At 36.7% G+C, this 19,699-nt stretch overlaps 1 protein-coding gene and 1 long non-coding RNA gene across 2 annotated transcripts in view; one reads left to right on the top strand and one right to left on the bottom strand.

The window, feature by feature from the left end:
- Nucleotides 1-19,699, top strand: part of LAMA2 (laminin subunit alpha 2) — a 376,628-nt gene that overhangs the window by 193,365 nt on the left and 163,564 nt on the right. The window contains exons 13-14 of the mRNA XM_051616318.1: nucleotides 15,412-15,513; nucleotides 16,159-16,370. Coding sequence (XP_051472278.1) covers nucleotides 15,412-15,513; nucleotides 16,159-16,370 — 314 coding nt within the window. The remainder of the gene's footprint in view (nucleotides 1-15,411; nucleotides 15,514-16,158; nucleotides 16,371-19,699) is intronic.
- Nucleotides 1-19,699, bottom strand: part of LOC127383413 (uncharacterized) — a 50,308-nt gene that overhangs the window by 10,329 nt on the left and 20,280 nt on the right. Inside the window, exon 2 of the long non-coding RNA XR_007889187.1 lies at nucleotides 2,380-2,457. This is a non-coding gene — a long non-coding RNA (uncharacterized LOC127383413). The remainder of the gene's footprint in view (nucleotides 1-2,379; nucleotides 2,458-19,699) is intronic.

Below are 19,699 nucleotides of genomic sequence, written 5' to 3'. Positions count from 1 at the left end.
ATGTTTCGTTTTGAACTTCAGCTCTTTGCTTTCTGTTCTATATTCAGACATTAATTGATGAAAGATGCTGACTCTGAAATTCCTGACAGATTTTAGTGGAGGCAGCACAATACACATCTTCCAAGAAAATTAGTGGAAAGAGCCATTTTTTTCAAGTGTTAAGTAATAGTAATTCTTGCTAGCTGGTCTTGGACACTCCTTCACTCCCCAGAGATTATTAGCACTATCTTTAGCTCTTCAGAAGTGAGATATCAACACTCTAGTAGGCACTTGGTGCTACAAGAAAACAGAAATCCCCTGTTTTCAGAAATGTTCAGAAATCAAAGAAGTTTCTGGAGCTGCAGCAGCTTCTGTCAGCAGGGACTTGGTTCTGAAATATCTATGAGAAAGTAAGAGCAGCTGTACTTAGCCAGAAGAAAGATCTGTCTAGCCGAGGAAGGTGGTCTCTAACAGTGACTGTGTGCTTATGGAATAGTACAAGCAAGCAAGCACACATTGATGCTGCCTTGCACACCAACCCTGTGTACAGCACTTTGCACACGTTTCCTGAACTAGAGAATAGCCCTGTTACAGTCTGAGGTAGGGGAATGAAATGTTGACACAGCAATAGGTAAAAATTAATTTACTTAAATTCTTAAACTGTCATTGGTAGTTAATGCAAGATACTCTGAAATAATAATAAATGAGCCAGTATAACTAGGGGAAGGGTAGGAAGAGACAGATGAAGAAACAGAATTCAGACATTAGTAATGGGAATCATGTAAGTGAAGGACTAGAAGACAGTGATGGATTTAATCTCTGTCCATTGTAAATGTCAAACAGCTGTAGCTCTAAGAAACACTGCTGAGTCAAAACAATTACTTGCAACCTGTAGATAGATTCTATGGCAAAAAAACCCCACCACAAATGCTCCCTGGTTCTGTGTGATTAACTTAATACATGGATATTATTTAAACATAGATTGGCATTTGTAAAAGAGTTTATGATGTGTTCCTACTTTGTCTGGAAACTTGTATAACTTTGTGTAGGTCACAGTCCTCATTTGACGTATATTTTAAACAGCACTAACTTAAGCTCAACAATTTTAATCATTTTTTCTCCTAATGCTATTGTGAATAGCTCTTTTATCCACATTTAATCTTCCAGCTATAAAGTTAATCGTTGTTTCAGACTGTACCATTTGCATTAAATCTAAGGCGGCATGAAATCCTGCTAAATATAAAAAAGTTTAAGATTGAAGCAGAAAATTTACATTGTTAGTCTAAACTTGTTTTATTAGGGCCTAGCAGCCTGGCTAACATTAGAACTGAGTGGAAAATATGCATTGCCAACAGGAACAAGGAAGGAAGAAACATATTCAATTGAAGGAAATTTATGTAGGCTTATAAATCACATTAATCACGCTCAGAGGACCACATATTTTTATATGATATATGAACTACATACAAGGGTGCAGAATATTTATGAGGTTTATAGCTATTTGTTAGACCAGGAGTTCAAAAGATACTGAAGAGAAGTTAAAAGTTGATTTCCTGGCTAAAATATAAAATGTTGAGTTTTTCCAACTTACCTGTTGAAATCCAGGATAACTTTTTGAAAAGCTATTAAAGCAGAGTGAATAGTAATGAATAATAAAAACTCCTAGATTTTCATAGAATCATAAAATGGTTTGGGTTGGAAGGGACCTTAAAGATCATCTAGATCCAACCCCCCTGCATGTGCATGGACACCTCCCACTAGATAAGCTTTCTCAGAGCCTCATATACTGTTATTTAGCTTTAAAGATCCTGAAGCATGTGATGAAATTCTACACTGAGGTTGCAAAATTACAGTTGCTCTCCAAATAGTTGCATACAACACCAAAACTTAGAACGGTTTCATCACACTTGTGGTCTCGGATGCACATGCTCTCTTGTTTAGAAAATTAACATAAGAGAATTTTTACTGGCATCAAGTGGTGGATTTTCCAAGAGATTCTGAAGCGCCTGATTTTAGGGTCTGTGCATCTTTGCCGTGGAGGATATCTCAAAAACAGGCATTCTCACTGTATGGATAAAAACACATACATTTGCCTGTACATACATATATGCACTCATTCTTCCCTTCTCTCAAGGTGAGACTGTTGTAATGTCAAGCATTGTTTTAATATTCTACATCTAACCTTTTTGTCTCTACAAAAGACATTGTTGGACTTTCAACTTTTTATAAAGGAACTTTGGTCTTCATTAAAGGATATTGATGTGTCCAACACTCTATTGTCAACTGGAGGGAGCCTAATGGAGAGTAAGACTTAAAATAAAAACACAAAAACTGGGTTTATTTAATGGCAAACATAGATAAATAAAATTAATAAGGATTGAGACAGATGTCTTATAGTACCTAAAAGGCAGCAGCTGTGTGGAAGGAAGGAAAATTTTTTTCTTCATATCCATGTTGAACAGAACAGAAAAGAGTGAGCTGAAATAATAGAAACAAAGATAAAAGTTATACATCAGGAAAATTTTTGAACAATAAAAGTTAACAATTTGAATCATAGAATCATAGAATCGTAGAATCATAGAATCATAGAATCATAGGGGTTGGAAGGGACCTCAAAAGATCATCTAGTCCAACCCTCCTGCCAGAGCAGGGTCACCTAGAGTACATCACACAGGAAGGCGTCCAGGCGGGTTTTGAATGTCTCCAGCGAAGGAGACTCCACAACCTCTCTGGGCAGCCTGTTCCAGTGCTCTGTCACTCTCACAGTAAAAAAATTTTTTCTGATATTCACCTTAAACCTCCTATGCTCCTATTTGTATCCATTACTCCTTGTCCTATCACTGGTCATCACTGAAAAAAGCTTAACTCCATCTTCTTGACACTCACCCTTTACGTATTTGTAAACATCGATGAGGTCCCCCCTCAGTCTCCTTTTCTCCAAACTAAAGAGACCCAGCTCCCTCAGCCTTTCCTCATAAGGGAGATGTTCCACTCCCTTCATCATCTTTGTGGCTCTGCGCTGGACTCTTTCAAGCACTTCCCTGTCCTTCTTGAACTGAGGGGCCCAGAACTGGACACAATACTCCAGATGCGGCCTCACCAAGGCAGAATAGAGGGGGAGGAGAACCTCTCTTGATCTACTAACCACACCCTTTCTAATACACCCCAGGATGCCATTGGCCTTCTTAGCCACAAGGGCACACTGCTGGCTCATGGTCATCCTCCTGTCTACCAGGACCCCCAGATCCCTTTCACCTACACTGTTCTCCAGCAGGTCAGCCCCCAACCTGTACTGGTGCATGACATTTTTCTTCCCCAAATGCAAAACTCTACACTTGCCCTTGTTAAACTTCATCAGGTTTTTCCCCGCCCAAGTCTCCAGCCTGTCTAAGTCTCTCTGAATAGCAGCACAGCCTTCTGGTGTGTCAGCCACTCCTCCCAGCTTGGTGTCATCAGCAAACTTGCTGAGGGTACATTCTGTACCCTCATCCAGGTCGTTGATGAAGATGTTGAACAACACCGGTCCCAGTACCGACCCCTGAGGGACTCCACTAGTCACAGGCCTCCAACTAGATTTTGCCCCATTGACTACAACTCTCTGACTTCTTCCTTTCAACCAGTTCTTGATCCACCTCACTGCCTGATCATCAAACCCATACTTGATCAACTTACCTACAAGGATGCTGTGGGAGATGTAATCATGGATGTGTTTGAAGACATTCCCAGTGGTACATACTCCACTGGAATTAACGTATTCCATAGAAACTCATTTGTCTCTCACAATCACACCTGTTTTCTTCTTCATTTTATTTTATTTTTTTTTCTGGTACTGGCAGACTTGACTGTTACAGATTTATAATCCTGTACCCTTACTGAAAAAGAAATTGCTGATCAAGATCTGCTGTGCCAAATCAGCATCAGTATAAGTATTAAGTTCACACAAGAAATGAACTGCAAGTTCCTTGCTGCTTTCAAAATACTATGAGAGAAAAGGAATGCACCATATATAATGAGCTAATAATTTATTGTTAGTACAGCTAGTGCTTTAACATTCTCAAGGTCTAAATTGTATGTTAGCTTTCTGATATCTACCCCTTTTCTCTGCTTTCATCCTTCCACACAGGGGCCCTAATGGGTCTAAGGAAGAACTGGATGAAAGTCTTCCTCAAGAAGAAATGAGGAAATGATCCATCATTTCATTTTTTAGTTAGACATCAACTATGGGTGTACTGGGCTTCATGGTCTCTCTGCTGTGCATGGCATCAGGGATCTTTTATTATTCTAAAGCAAACCCTCTCTTGTTAATGGAGTCTGTACTGGGTATATGTGGCAAGGTTTTGGTAGCAGGAGGCTGCGGGAGTTGACTCTGCAAGAGGAAATCAGGGCTGCCATGTGCTAGACCCAGTTAATTCCACAATCCGCATTCCTCACTCCCCTCTGCTACTTGTGGGGAGGAGGTAGAGGAGTCAGGAGTGAAGGGGAACTTGGGAAGAAAGGGAGGATGGGGGGAAGTTAGTTTTAGTTTTGGTTTTGTTTCTCTTTATTCTCTATTTTTAATAGGCAAGAAATTAATCTTCTCCAAGTCAAGTCTGTTTTTCCCATGATGCTAATTGATGAGGGATCTCCTGGTCCTTATATCATCCCATGAGCTTTTTCATTTTAGTCTCCTTGCCTGTCCTGCTGAAGAGGGGCAATGAAACAGTGACTTGGTGGGCCTCTGACATCCAGCCAGTTTCAAGACACCCCAAAAATCTCACAAACTCAGAAAATATCTTCAGTCTCAATATTCCAGTTGATAGCTCTAATAGCACCTAGTTTTCGAGGTCAGGCACCATGCCCAGACTAATTTTGTTGGAATTACTTCATCCTTCCTTATTAACACCTCAGTTGATCATCATTAGCCAGACTCTTCTAGCTGAACATCATAAATAAGCTATGGAAAAAGTGTTCCTGTTTTTAGGTAGAGTCAAGAAAAAAACTGCAGTCCATCACTTAACTTGTGGTTTTCAATTAGTGGTCTGTTAAAATATCAGTATGTCCCTCTTTTAACTTGCTTGCTGTTTGAGGATCTCTGTGTAGATTTCTTTATTTTAGATATTTTTTAAATTATGCCAATGGCCTTTTCTGCATCCTAGTAATTTTTTAGTCCAGGCAGATCTGAAGTTGACTCGGGCAGTTGTCTGAAAGATGATGGATCTATCTTTCCTTCATTCATACTCAGAAAGATTAAAGTTTGAAATACATCTTTTCAGGAAGGCACTGTCTGAGGAGGAAGCTGACAGTCATTGAAGATGAGAAATGTCCACACCTACAGTTACAGCAACCAGATATAAGATATCCAGTGCTCAGATAGCAGTGTACTGTAAGGCAAGGAATTTCTACATAAGAAGTCTCCATAGAATTGAAAAGTGTCAGCATTCATAGAGAAAGAAAATTGAAGGGATCTCTTTTAGGTAGTAAGGTCAAGTATATCTTCTGGAAAGGTACACAAGATACTGCATGGAGTTAAATGACTAACGTGGATTTGCAGAAGATATTTTTTTCAGTAGAAATATTTCTTTCACATTTTTTTTATTACTATGTGTAGATACTTATTCTATATTAATCCTGTATGATTCATTATGATAGTATTGAATATAAATTTAGATAATTAGACTTATATTTAGTCTTCTCCAAGCTTGTGAGGGTTGTATTATTTTTTAGGTGCCTCTGATATTTACAGAATATTAAAATAAAGTGTATACAGGACATAGTTTTCATGCTTAATTTGTTGTGCCGTATATTCTCTAGTCAAAGCTGAAGGAATTTCTGACTTTTTTTACGGAAAATTTGAGGAGAATAGGAAGCTTCTTTGAAGTATGTGACTTTCACTTAAATCCACATTGTGCTTTCTGTAAAAAAAAAAATTGCAAAATATCCATGTGATTAAGTGTATGAAGTCGACAGGCATAAGAACATTTAATCTCAGTAGAAATTTTCCCTACCTGTGTGAATTCAAATTCACATTATATTAATCATACTCTCTCTTTTAATGTACCTCATGGAACTACAATGTTTTTTGATGATGAATCCTTCAAGTGGGACTCAGTATATGACTTTCATAGAGCTTATGCCAGTGTAAGATTGATGTTGATTCTTTCAGCACATTTAACCCCTGGGTGGCATACTTGCCCTTTTTCTGGACAGTTATTAATTCAGCCAAAGGAAATTTTCTCCATTGTTCTGCCTTCAAAGCAGAGGTGACTCATTAATATAAGGGTGTTGGTTTCCCCCCCCCCCCAATAAATGATAAAGTATATAAATTAAAATTGGTAGAAAAAATACTGCTTCAAGTCTGTAAATGGAAGGCACTACACCTGTAGGAACTAATGTTAAGGAAGAAGTGGAAACCTGTATTATCTTGCTGTAAAATAATGTAATTTTTCTAATCAGGATAATTTATGGAGAAAGGTATTTGTTCAGGTTTTTTTCTTTAAGGAAATATTAATAATAAAAAAGTAATGTAAAAAATGACACACACAAATGCAGAAACCACAAAGTTCATAGAGCTAGATTACGCTCATATTGACTAAAGGATCTTATCTTTTGTCAGCTCCCATTCAGGCAAATTGAAATTGGAAGAATAAATTCTCCTATGGATGTCTTAGAAAAGGATGTCCTTTTTCCTTTCTTACACTTGCTCAGCAATTCACTTGTCTTCTTTCTTTTTACTCTCCAATCTTATTACCTTGATTGCTCACCCTCCCTTCAGCCTTCTAAGAAGAAATACAGAATTTTTTTTATATCAGATCATATATAAGAAAGATAAAGACCTTGAACTGTAAGGAAAAAAACCCAATTTTACAGCATACATTTCTGAAAGGAACTTTTTAAATGTTATTAATTCTATCTTAAAGCCTATTTATTAACTGAATGCTGTCTAAACTGTTCTGAAAAAATCTTTATTCCTATACTAAACTGTTACTATTCAGGTTTTGTGTAAAACATACATATATTTAGTTACTATTAACTAGCATGCCTTTCAGCTATCATCAAACACAAGTTTCTTTCTCTAAAAGAAAACATAGGTATTTTTCAAAACTATGTTAGCTTGTTATGAATACAGCCAGTGGAAGAAAAGCTGCAGAACTAACGAGCCAGGAAAGTGGCCATGAATTTAATTTTGAGAAAGCACTGGCTCCAGAATAATTCAAAACATGTTTTATGCTGAGGGAAAATAGGGGAAAAATCCAAGGAGTTCTGATTCCCTGCTTTGTTTTCCCCTGCCCTGAAAAATTAGATAAAAATGCTAGGAGTTTTGGGGTTTGGGTTTTTTTGTTTGTTTGTCAGCAAATTATAGTATACAGAGACATGTTTATACAGTTCTATATCTTTGTTTAATATGCAGATTTTTTTTTTTTACTGGTTTTATTTTGATATTTGATCCTTATCTCCATTATATGTGATAAAATACTAAATAAGCATGTATTATTGTTGCATTTCTTGTATCAAGTGAGCCATGCCTAAAGAGCAGATACTTGGGCTTTGCATATCATTGCATTTTTGTTCAAAAGGAAGAATTTTTCTTTAAAATATTTATTTGCGTGCTATTTAATTCAAAGTCTCCCACTTTAAACATTAACACTGACATACTAGAAACAGTAAATCCTTTCTGTCAAAATAGCTGTGAATAGCAGATAATGCAGTTACATGACTCTTTCATGCTTGAGACATGTGTTTCAATTTCCTAAAGGATCCCAAAGCACTAGTTATGTCATACTTTGCTTTGAGTTAGTTGTGCAGCCATCACTGTGGAACAATATCATCCATAGTAATGTTGCAAATGACTTAAGGTAGGAAAATTTCTTTTGGCTGACTAGAAGTTTAAGGGTTTATTTTGATTTTCTGTTGTGACAAAGTTCAGAAATAACATACTGAGGTATCTTCCTTGGTATTTTACAAATGCAAAACCAAAAGTAAACTTAAGATCAAGAATACTTAGTCTAACTCAGTGAACTACTGTAGAATTTAACTATTTCTTGTTGCTTCTTACACTTGGAAGCTTTTTCAGTAGAAAGTCATTTTATGAAGTATTAATGGATTTTTTATTTTAAGATGGTCACACATTGGGAAGTCCTCAACAATATTGGATGCAAATATTGATTAGCCCTAAATGCAGTAGCAAGGCGGAGGGAAATTTTTTTACTAAGAAGAGCTTTAAATTTGGACTTGAACAACTGCTGTTGTTTTATAGTCCTGTACTTTTGTTGTTAATAATCCTTGCATGCTGGGATTTTGTTGCCATGGAAATAGGAGGGTTTTTTTAGTTTTGCAAAATCATGCAAATACTTTTTCTTGTTAAAATATTCATGAAGGAGTACAGCCAGAGATGGGAGGGTAAGGGCTGAAGCTTGTGTCTTAATGGAATTGAACATTGACGTAAATGTTCTAGTTAGTATTTCATTTTAATATTACAAGAAGGCATTTATTGATACATCTACTGTAGTTATGGTTTGTCCCTTTGGAACCAAAGACCACAGAACTGGGAGAAGACCATTACAATTATTAGTTACTTACAGTTGTGACATTGTTGACAGCTACAAGATCAGCAGTACATAGTTTCTATTTAGAAATATTTGATGAAGATATGTTATTTAGAAATATGTCTCAGAGTTGATGCTCAAATGGTGAGTTTGATTTCAGTATCACTAGTAGGCTGAAATATCTTCACAGTTAAATAAAATATGGTATTTTTATCCAGACCTACACCCTTCAGCCACTCTGGCCCTACAAATCAATGCATATAAACATCAGAGCAGCTGCTCCAAAATACTAGTCAGCAGCTGGTGAGTTTTTATTAGCTGTTTGTTTTTGTTTTTGTTTTTCTCCTCTGAAGTTTAACTGTATTCAGTCAGGGAAAAATGGCTACAATTTTCATGACATATGAGGTTATTTTTTTTTAGATATCCCTCTATGACCAATGCCTGATACATTATGCTACAGTGTCACAGCTTCTGGCATATTTTTGCTAGCCTGCCAGACTTCCAAAGACCCAGATTTACTTGCTACCACAGTAACAGATATGAGCAATAACTGTACATGAATTACAGTTGCCACATCACTCCTGGAAGAATATATACCCTACTTTATATTTTTTAATCCTTTCTCTTGTTAGAGCAGCTTGGGAGGGCACAAAGCAATGATTGGGAAGGCACAGTCACAGCAAGGCTTTCATCATACAGAAAGCAAAGGAGAAAGAAAATGAGTAACGATACTAAGGTTATTTGCTGTGGTTACTATGGTTAAGTAACTGTAACAAAGTAATAATACATTCTTAATTTTGTAAAGGCGTATCATTAGAAAGTGGATTTTAGACTTCAGGAATGAATTGCCAGACAGTTCAATATCTCTTCTGCAGTGAGAGGAAATGACAGCTGGGAATTATGGTAAAGATTGGAGAATATGTAGAGTAACTGTCTACATTCATAAGCATATTTCAGGAAATAGTATATAATCTTATTGTCCAAATATTTTAATCGGTCACTGATTCAATTAATTTTTTCAGTGCTGAGTTCAGAAAAAGCAACTACTCATAAGTAGCAGTGGCAGCACAGGGATAACAGGACAGCTGATGTCCTTCAGTTCCTGTCTTACATTTATTCAATTTTTCCTTTTAGAGTCCCATGATATTACTGATTGTTTTGAGATTATGTATTAAATACAACAGGTTGTTGCATTTTATTTAGCCATCTAATTTTTCTTTACTTCCAAATAATGCAGTCTGGTTCATCCAAGGAGGAACAGAACCAGGGTTATGGAAGGGCAGTGTTAATACAGTATCTCAGTAACAGTGAGACTGGGCTGAGTTTGCGAGTTTAATTTAGAAAATCCACAATCAACAAGCTTCTTATTAATATTCTTATTTAATATTTTCCATTTAAATATTCTTTAATATAGCAGACCAATTAAGTTTTACATTGTTTGACTAATTATTTTAAATATGAAGGGCCTGGAAATAAGTGTCAGATTGTCATGCTCAGAATGGTAGGATTATCAAGCACTAAAAAAAATTATGCCCTGCTGTTTCTGGAATAAGAAGGAAAAGGGAGCAGGACCAAAATCTTTAGGTTGTCTGGTTACACTTGATTTACTGCTATTCCAGCAAAACCAAAGGATACTTGCAAGGGATGATTAAGGAGATACCTACTCGAATGTAATGCCTTCCCCTTTTGATGTTCTTTCTTCACTCATGTTTGTTGTGTTTGAATCTGAACTCATTACATGTATCTGATAGGTGCCAGGGTATTCTTTCTACTATGCAGGGATCAGATGCAGTGTAAAGAAAGACTTTGCTGTAACTGAGACTAATATATGTTCTGGAAAGGATCCGAGTAGTCTGAATATTGATGTAAAATAAATGAAAATTACTTAGTCATGGTACAGATATGGTAGAATTTGGCAGCATTTTGGTTGCTGCCCATCAGTTGTGCTTGTTTTGTGGACAGGTATCATGTGCCTCTTCAGCAGAAAACATTCGCACAGACAAGAAAAATTAAAGCCATAGGTCTTACAGTTCTTTTCATTGCTGGGAAACTTTTAAATATTCAGATTTATTGTGGATGTGTTGTTCCATTTTCCAGTATGAAGGAAGAAGGTTTATACATGTATTTTTAAGGATTATTTTTTTTTTTCATTGTCCATAAGGGTTGTTTGAGATAGAGCAAATAAATGTTTTCTCACTGATATGCTTTATATCTTGCTTGTCGATTTCTAAGCATATAGCTTACACATTGAAGAACAATTTGTGATTAAATAAGTGCCTACACTGAAAAGAACTCTTTTATCTTTGCCTCAACTCTGCCTTTACATAGGATCAGAACTAAAATGTAGGATCTTAACTAAAAATTAAAGAGGCTGTGTCATAACTTTCTTGATAAGATTGCAGAAAAGAATGACTTGGAAATCTACAGTGTGACCTGGTTATCAAGGTGGTCTGTTTCAAGAAACTGGAGGTGACAGTGAATGGTTTGAAATGCTCAGTTTCCCCTTTGAGTGATTCAGTGTTGTAGTAGAACACTCATGGAAAGCAATTAAACCAGAGATGTATTAGTCAGGCTACTTCATATAAGCTTATTCCCTCCTTTTTCCATTAGCTTCTCTGGGGCAGTATTCTGAAAAAGTTAATTTAAGTAGAATGTAGCATAAATTTATACAGTTTATATAGAAGTATTCTGAGTGTAATTAAGCAAGGAAACTCTAGGATTCTGAACTTGTGGTGGTAGAGAAATGAGAGAAAGTGCCCATTCTTTCAGGGGAAAAAAATTACTTGCCTATGAAGAAAACTCTGGCATTTTTTTAAAGCTAGCCAAAACTATACTGTCGTTCAAATGGAAGATAATTATTCTGCTCCCTGCTTTATCTGAAATATTACTCTAATGCCTCAGAAGAACTTATGTATCCTATCTAAATTCAAGGCTGTCTAAGAAACTAAAGTCTATTTAATCTCTAATTGGATCTTGAGTAAAACTAAAACATGCCACCTTTACTGAAACGTATTACTAAATTAATAAAAGTTTGATGCTTTCTTGGTGAGTGTTCTTTTCTATTCCCTGCCTTCTCTCACCCTATGACCAGCACGAGAACTGGATCAGCAAAACCCAATGAAATATCATAACTACAGCTGGTAATTTTTCATAAAGAAGATAATCCAGTTGAGAGCTGGATTAATAATGAACTATTTCCTTAAACATAAGTAATTTAAGAAAAGCAGCCCTTTGTCCATTTCCTTCTGCACTGAGAGTGCTGGCTAGACCCTTAGTCATTGGTGTACATGAAACATTATTCAGCTCAAGAATGCTAGTAGAGAATGTTAAGCTATATATAATATGCTTTCATTACCTTAAGTACTGTATCTAGTTTAGCTACCACCACCAGGGCTACCACATAGCCACTCAAAGACTGAGTGGGCATCTGTGTCATTTCTCATCATCTTGATAGCAAGCAAAAGAACATTTATGGGCATATCAGGAAACAAATGCTGTTTGTTTGTATGTTTGTTTGTTCGTTTTGGGGGGATAACTTCAGGATAAGAGAACATCATCCCTTAAAACCCTGAGTTACTATCAGCATCTTGCTGTGAGACTCCTCCTTCGTTTTGTATTCAGAGGTATGTGTATTAGCTTTCTCCACTGACATGTTCTCCCAGTTTGGAAGCTTGCTTCATTTATTTATCTATCTATTCATTTATTTATTTAATTGACTTTTCTGGTATCATTTATTCACTTGGTGTAGTTATAATTATATGTCTATGTATACAAAAATGTAATAGGAAGCAGAGTTCTTGTTTCCAAAATCATGTCACCTTTCTATAGCTGTATTGCAGCTATGTAGGTCTAATATTAACTCTCTCTGCAATTCATTTCTCTCTAATATACCATGACAGCAACTATATTTCTGCTAGAACTACTAACAGGGAAGAGGGAAAAGATTGTCCAACTTCTTGATATTTGTTGATGCTTTTTATTTTGCTCATTTCTAAAGTCTGGTGTTGAATGAGTATTGGTCTAAATCTAGTTTAATGCAGTAATATTTTTTTTGCTTTTGAAGGTGTCACATACTCTTGCATTAGACCTAAAATCAAATCCATTCTGATACAGATTTTGCTACTAAACATATAAGCAAGGGGCATGTATTTTATTTCATTAACACATTTAGTGTGTAATACTTACTTGTGAAATACATTTTATGTCTTCTAATTTACTTTTTTATATACAAATACGAAGTGAAGAGATTTGAAAGTCGTCCATCATTGGGAAACCATGTGCCAGTCACTTTCTAGATTCCTTTAACTGTACAAAGGACTTATTTCAGTTGTCTACATGTAGCCACATAGTGCGGTATCAGATGCCCCGTTATATTCCATCTGTCTTCCACTCAAGAGGGTCATAATCATCTAATTCACGAATGGGAGGAGAAAGACTTCTGGAATTTGAATTCCATCTAAAGAGATCCAAGCTTTCCTCATCTGTGGCTTTAAAAATACTTGTAGCAATGCTGTTTGTTTTCAGTGTTGTAACTACTTGTGGTTCACTGTCACTTGTCTTAATTTAAAAATTATTTTAGTGTGACAGGCATAACAGAATCAGAATAGTTTGGGTTGGAAGAGACCTTAATGATCATCTAGCTCCAACCGCTGACATGGGCAGGGACACCTCCCACTAGACCAAGTTGCTCAAAGTCTCAAAGCATTGCTCAAAGCATGATTGACAGAAGGTAGTACTGAGTGCTTCCTTCTGCCCTGTGTCATTCTTCCTGTTTAGGATGGCCATGTGTTCACAGGAAAGGGAAATATCAACCCTGCTTCAGAGGGTTTTGGCTGACCCTGAATACAACTGTCAGGATGTCATAACCAGTCTTCTCTTCTTTTGTGTTATACACTTTAATAACATATAATAGTAGAAGTACAGTTAACCATGAACAGCCAACAAAATTAACCATCTGCCAGAAACTTGGTGGATTAGAACTGAGATAATGGTGATTTATCTCTCCTATACTTGTACTTCTTGGAGAATTTATGACTTGAACACATAGATTCTGCCTCCTGAGCTGGGAAGAAATATTGGATGTACAATTCTAAAAACAGGTGGAAGAGATAAAGGAAATTCTATGGAACTTCCTTGACATTTTTAGTCAGCTATTCTTGTCTCAACAGTACATATCTCTGTCACCAGCAGGAAAACATTTATGCTCTGCTCTCTTTGGTGTTGATATGGCCTCAGCTGACAATCCTTGAGGCAGAACTCTGAATCTTCAAGTGATGCAGAGGACAACAGCAAAATGAAGGGATCTCACAGGTGCCCAACTTCTGTATTGCCCTTGTATTAAAAATTCAGTGAAAAGTGGTTTTACACTAGATGAGAAATAATTGTTTGTGCAGCACATGGATTGACCTCTGAATTCTTTTGCCTGTGTGTGAACTTTTACTTTCAGTATACAGAGAAAGGAAATTACCTTTATAAACAATGGCAAAAGGAAGTAGTACTTTCTAGTTTATGCAAGTTTGGATTTTTTCTAATCTATATTGGTATTATACAGCACACAAGATAAGTATTTATTCTGAACTACCAATTCTCTCTCTGGTAGTGGCATTTTGGAACCTTGACTTCGGTGTGTGATCCTGTTTCTGATATGCATATCTTGCCAGTTGCAGCCATGAAACTCAGACTGCTGTGCCTAGCAGAGATCTCAAGAGACTTCTTAGTCATATTGCAACTCAGGCATCATACCTAGAGTATCTGTGACATTCTTGAACTGCTTTTAAACATTTAATGAAGGAATGCAATAGCATTTTCAAGCCACTTGAGACTGTTTTGACCATCCTTACATTCAGAAAGCTTTGTTTGTACTCAAGCTGAATCTTCTCATGCCTTGTTTGCAGTTGCCACAGGAAAATAAAAATGATTATTTCATTTTTCCAGTCTTTTAGTCAATTCCTCCTCTTTCCTCTAGTGTTACCTGTTGGTTATATTTTAGAAGTCTCCATCTGGTTGCTTTCTCTTGACTATTATCTGTTTGTCTTCTCCTTTCTAAGAGATTTTTGGTCAAAATTGGCATTGTTGACTGCTTCTCTACCTGCATTGATTTTAAATCAGAACATTCCCTTTATTTATTTTTTTTTTTTCCTTGTATCATCTATCAATTCCCTGGGGATTTTCACTTACTGAAGTAAAAGTTTAGTAGTTGGGAAAAAGTAAAACCTAAAAACTGCATCCTAAAACTGATCAATTTTTTCTCTTTTTCATGGAAAAGCTAGTGTCAGTGCCATGGTTTCAGGGGTTGAAAGAACATAGAAAAAATATATTGGCATGACATGAGAGGCTGACTCAGTCAGTTATTGACTTCTCACATTGCATGCTGAGTCCAACTGAGAAAAAGGGCTGGAGCATTATTTTTAAAGTAAATTTATTTGACTCCAGGAGAGAAGATTCTTACATTGTTTTAGTTTACAGTTCACTCTAAGAAAAACACCACCGGGCTTTTTTCTTTTTTTGGTAGTTTGCCCCATCAATAAAGCTGAAGTTACTGAATCTTCTAAAGGTTGCTAAGGCTGCTGATATAGAGGCCCAGCCTCAAGGATCACCATGTAACTGTCAGTATCAGGTGAAAATGTGCATAGATTTCAGATCTGTTTCTGATTACTTTGTTAGTCCACATGTTTAAGGAATTTGCAGACTTCTACAGGCATAGAAAAAAAATTACTATGCATGATTTCTAGATGGTTGAGCTAGAAGGGAATGGTCTGTAGAGCTGTAATCCCCAGGTATCTGTATATGGTTTTGCAACACTAGAAGTCGATTTCTGGGAAATACTGACACTGAAGAAAGCTTCCCCCAAATGCTTAAGGTCTGTTTTCTTTCAATCAAATGCAATTTTTTGGATTGTTTTTCTCCCCAGGTAGCAGCTGCTGGAGGACATCTGAAATTTACAGTCTCCTATGACTTCACAGAGGAAGATGAGACAGTTCAATTAATGGTTCAATCTGATGTAATAATAGAGGTAATGTGATTATATTTTCAGAAAAAAACACCAAAAAACCACAACAAAACAAAACCAAAACAAAAAAAATCCACAACAAAAAACAAAAACCCCAACTAGCAGAAAAAAATTGCCTACTTCTTTAAATGTTCAGCATGGAGCCTGGTGGTTGAAGACACAAAACACCGGGGTGCACATACGTACAACTAACTTATAGTATCAGAAAATACACACACTTTAGAGAACTGAAAATTTCAGTATCTCCAAAGGAGCCTCTGTCAGTATTGCAGTGGCTTATAAAACCATATTCTTCCAGTTCATCAGGAAGAATGAAGAAATAAAATAATTGGTGCTTTGAGGAAACATTTTCAGATCCTTTCAGAAGGCCTGTTTATGCATAGCCTGATATTGAATGAAAATTTTACTTCTGCAAAGCCATGGCACTGCGTTTTAGCTGAGTAACCTAAACTCTTCTGTACTGACTTTCAACTTTACCAGGCAAGCCCATTTCAGGCTTAAGAAAGGTGAATGTTATTCTTGATATTTATTATTATTATTTTAAAATATATTATTCAATAGATCTTATATGCCAGATGGCTACAGAGAGAGCTTTTTTCCTGACTTTGTTCATATTTAAATATCTCTCACTCTCATGACCCTATCTAGGGAGGTGACTTGAGAATCAGCACTCCAAAAGAGGGGATTCACCTGCAGCCTTCTGAAGAGCACACTGAAGAAATTGTGCTGAAACCAGAATCTTTCTCTGTGCATGACACTGATGTTCCGGTCAGCAGGAGGGAATTCATGACCATCCTTGCAAACGTAAAGAGAATTCTCCTAAGAGCCACATACAGCTATGGGATGAATGCCATCTACAGGTGAATGTAGGAAGCGTGTCAGCTTCTCAAAATACTGATTTTCTCTTTTCAGAGAACTAAGGTGATGTAATTTAAAACACACAGAGTTATTAAAATGAAATTCCTAGCATTCGTTTACACTTTCAAACAATTGCTAGTATTTTTTTCATGTTGGAGGAGGAGAGGCAACATAAAGAAGCAGCCTTGTAAGAAAATGGGATCACATGGATTATTAAGGCATGGATGACAGTTCTATAAATATGTTTATTTTGTGAACACTGCAATTCCCATGTATATAATAGAATCATGGAGTGCAGTAATGACATGTTGAAGCAAGAGATGATATATTGCTTATATATTGTTTTCCCCATTTAATGAACATAAAGGACCACATTAACAGTGGACCTGAGAGTAACATTCTAAGTTTCTAAGCTGGAAAAGTGTCTTGAGGGGAGTTTTCTATGTTTTCAATCAGTCCCACACACAGAACTGGCTAATCTCAAAGCCTTTCCCTTGATTTGTGTCAGGTTGCTGCTGGGACTGCTTAAAACCACTGATTTAGTGTGAATGCTCTTAAGTCTTCTGATGAAATGAAAGACATGTTATATGAGACAACACAGTGTCTGCAGTGTGGTTGAACCTGTAAAGCTCATCTTGCATTTAAGATTTCTATAAGTGCAGGAGCAAATACTCCAGGTGGGCTAGACAGCCTCTCTCCTGATACTGTGTGACTGCACTCTGTCTGTACATTAGTAGTTAGGTAGCATAAATAATATTTTTTAAATATGCAATGGAATTGACTGCACAGGAGTGTTTTATTCACAAGGCATGAAACCTGAAATATTCTCTAACTTACACATCACTTGATTCAGTAACAAAAGCCATTTGGAATGGAGGGAGCTGGCAGCATATTAGTGATTATTTGCTGAGAGTATAAACACAGTTTTTGCTACTGTGAAATTTCTTAAGCAATCCAATCATCATTTGAATACTTAGGTAATTAAAATACATCCTAAACTGAAAGACAGGTTGTGTCAACAGTAGCAGTTTTTTAATCTGAGCTTTGGCAGTGTGCATTTTTTCTCTGCAAGAACAACTCATCTTTCTTCAATCCCTTTCTCTTTCTGTGGTTAATTAATGTCTATATCTCTCTGTAAATAAATTTAGGAGTCACAAGTATCTTGAATTTGAACTAATTTGAACTTCTTGCATCCAGTTTGAAAACCTTTCATGGCCCATCACCTTCTCACCCTGTTGTTAGAGAAGAGTCAAACCACCAGGCCAGAACTCATCTTTTATGCACTGTGAGGAGACCATGAGAAGCTATTAATCCACACCTTACAGCTGAGACTAGTGTGAGCTCAGTGAGTGCTTTTCCTCCACTCTGTTCTCATTCAAATAAAATTTAAAAACCCCATTAGTCAGAATTTTACAAACTAAAGGAGTGCAGGAACAATTCTGAGGAAAGCAAAAGAGCTCTTAAGCAATGGTGTTTTAAAGGAGATAGGTATGATTGACTTTGTTTAGGCCAAAAGTGTTACTGAGCATAATGGAAAATGCAAACTTTAGCTGTCAGTGGTTTACACACATTTGTTTACTAACATCTGCAGTAGAATGAGGAGGGGAGCTTTCCTACAGAAAATATCTTGGCTAGGCAGTTAAAATCCATGAAGAAAATGCATTGCTGGACATGTACTGGCTCTGTCTTGCCGCTTCTGTGAAACAGTGGAAGTGGAATGGTTCAGATCTACTGTAGGTGACAACATAGAGCTCAGTCAGCACACACATGTAGAACTGGCTCAGTCTGTATTTTGTGCCATGTAAGAAAGAAGTGACAGGCCTGTCAGTGGCATGTTTGGCAGACTGTGCATGGCCACCTCCCTGCATCCTAGATTACTGCTTTAGCTACTTGGCCATGTGTGATGCCTCCCTGTTTTGTAGTCTTGTTCATATTTAGCCTTCGGAACATTTTAGTGGCGTGTTATGGATAACTTTCTGAAAACATGTCTTGGAAATATTCTTCAAGGAGAGCTCCAGCACAAACATAATTTATGCTTCACAGGTTAGTAGACACCGTATTCTCAGATATAGTGACATTACAGTTAGGAAAGTTGGTCCCTTCATCACAGGAATTTAAAAGGGGCTAGGGGAAGTGACTGAAGTAATTTTCAAGAGTACCTTTGTTGCCAGAAATGGTTTTATATTATTAGTACATCTCTATAGTGTTTCTTACCGGAGAAGAATGCAATGGTTACTGTGTTGCTGTGATTACCATCAGCATGTCCTGGAGTCTCTGAAAATAGTTGTCTCTGAAGTAAACACATTTTATTGAGTGCTGTCAGGGTGCTCATTGCAGTTTGGTGTGACAGAAGAGACGGTGTGAAATTCCAATCACAATTAAATTAATTGGATTTTTCATTTTTTATTTAATTGGAGGAATCATAGTTTTACCCATCAGGATTTATTGGGTGGAGTTAAATCTTAGAACAGTGCATACTCCCAGTCACATGATATAGCAGCAACAGCATCTACTGTCATGCAGCCCAGCTTATGATCTCTTGCTATAGGCATATTGCTGATTTTCAGTGTATGTCTCAGTTCTGACTTTCTGTATTCTCTTTGACTTTCACATATGCCAAGACATACCAGGTGCAAAGCTGTGCTCATAACTCTAAGATCATGCAAAACAACATTCTTCGCTATATTCTGCTCCTTTAGTATTGCAGGGAAAATGTCCAGACCCAATGAATAGGATATTCTTTGGCAGATTAAGGACTACTGTTGATTACATTTTTGCCAAATAAATAGTACAGAACTAAACCTTATGAACTGAGAGGGTTTTATTGCTTTTTAAACAGGTATGTGTGGTGGACAGATGGATATTCCACTGAGAGACTAAGGAAAGTCTGGCAGAGAGACAGAAATATTACAGGGTTATTATGTCCTTCATGAATGACAATTTCTGCCTTAAAGCATCAGCAGAATTATGCAACATACTAATTAGAGATTGCTGTATTAAGGAACCTGTTCATTCAAATACTGAAGGTTCTCAAAATGGATGGTGACACCACATGTGTAAGGATCTCCAAGGGTGCTGCTACAATCTGTGCTTGAGAAGAGGCCAGAATGGAGGCATTGCATTACTAGGCAACTTCCTTGCAATGAGGTATAAAGAAACTTAAAAAATTAAATGGAGGTGTCTCCAGTTAGCAAGAGCTTAAAGATTATATTTTTCCCCTTTGTTTAGTTTAGCCTCCTAGAAACATTAGTTAATCAATAGCACTTTCAAGTAGTTTAACTAAACAGTGTTAATGCAGTAATGGTGAGCTTGTCTCAAGTGTGTTTTTGAG

Source organism: Apus apus, chromosome 3 (genome assembly GCF_020740795.1).
Source record: "Apus apus isolate bApuApu2 chromosome 3, bApuApu2.pri.cur, whole genome shotgun sequence".
NCBI lineage: Eukaryota > Metazoa > Chordata > Aves > Apodiformes > Apodidae > Apus > Apus apus.
This window is presented reverse-complemented; position numbering and strand designations above follow the sequence as displayed.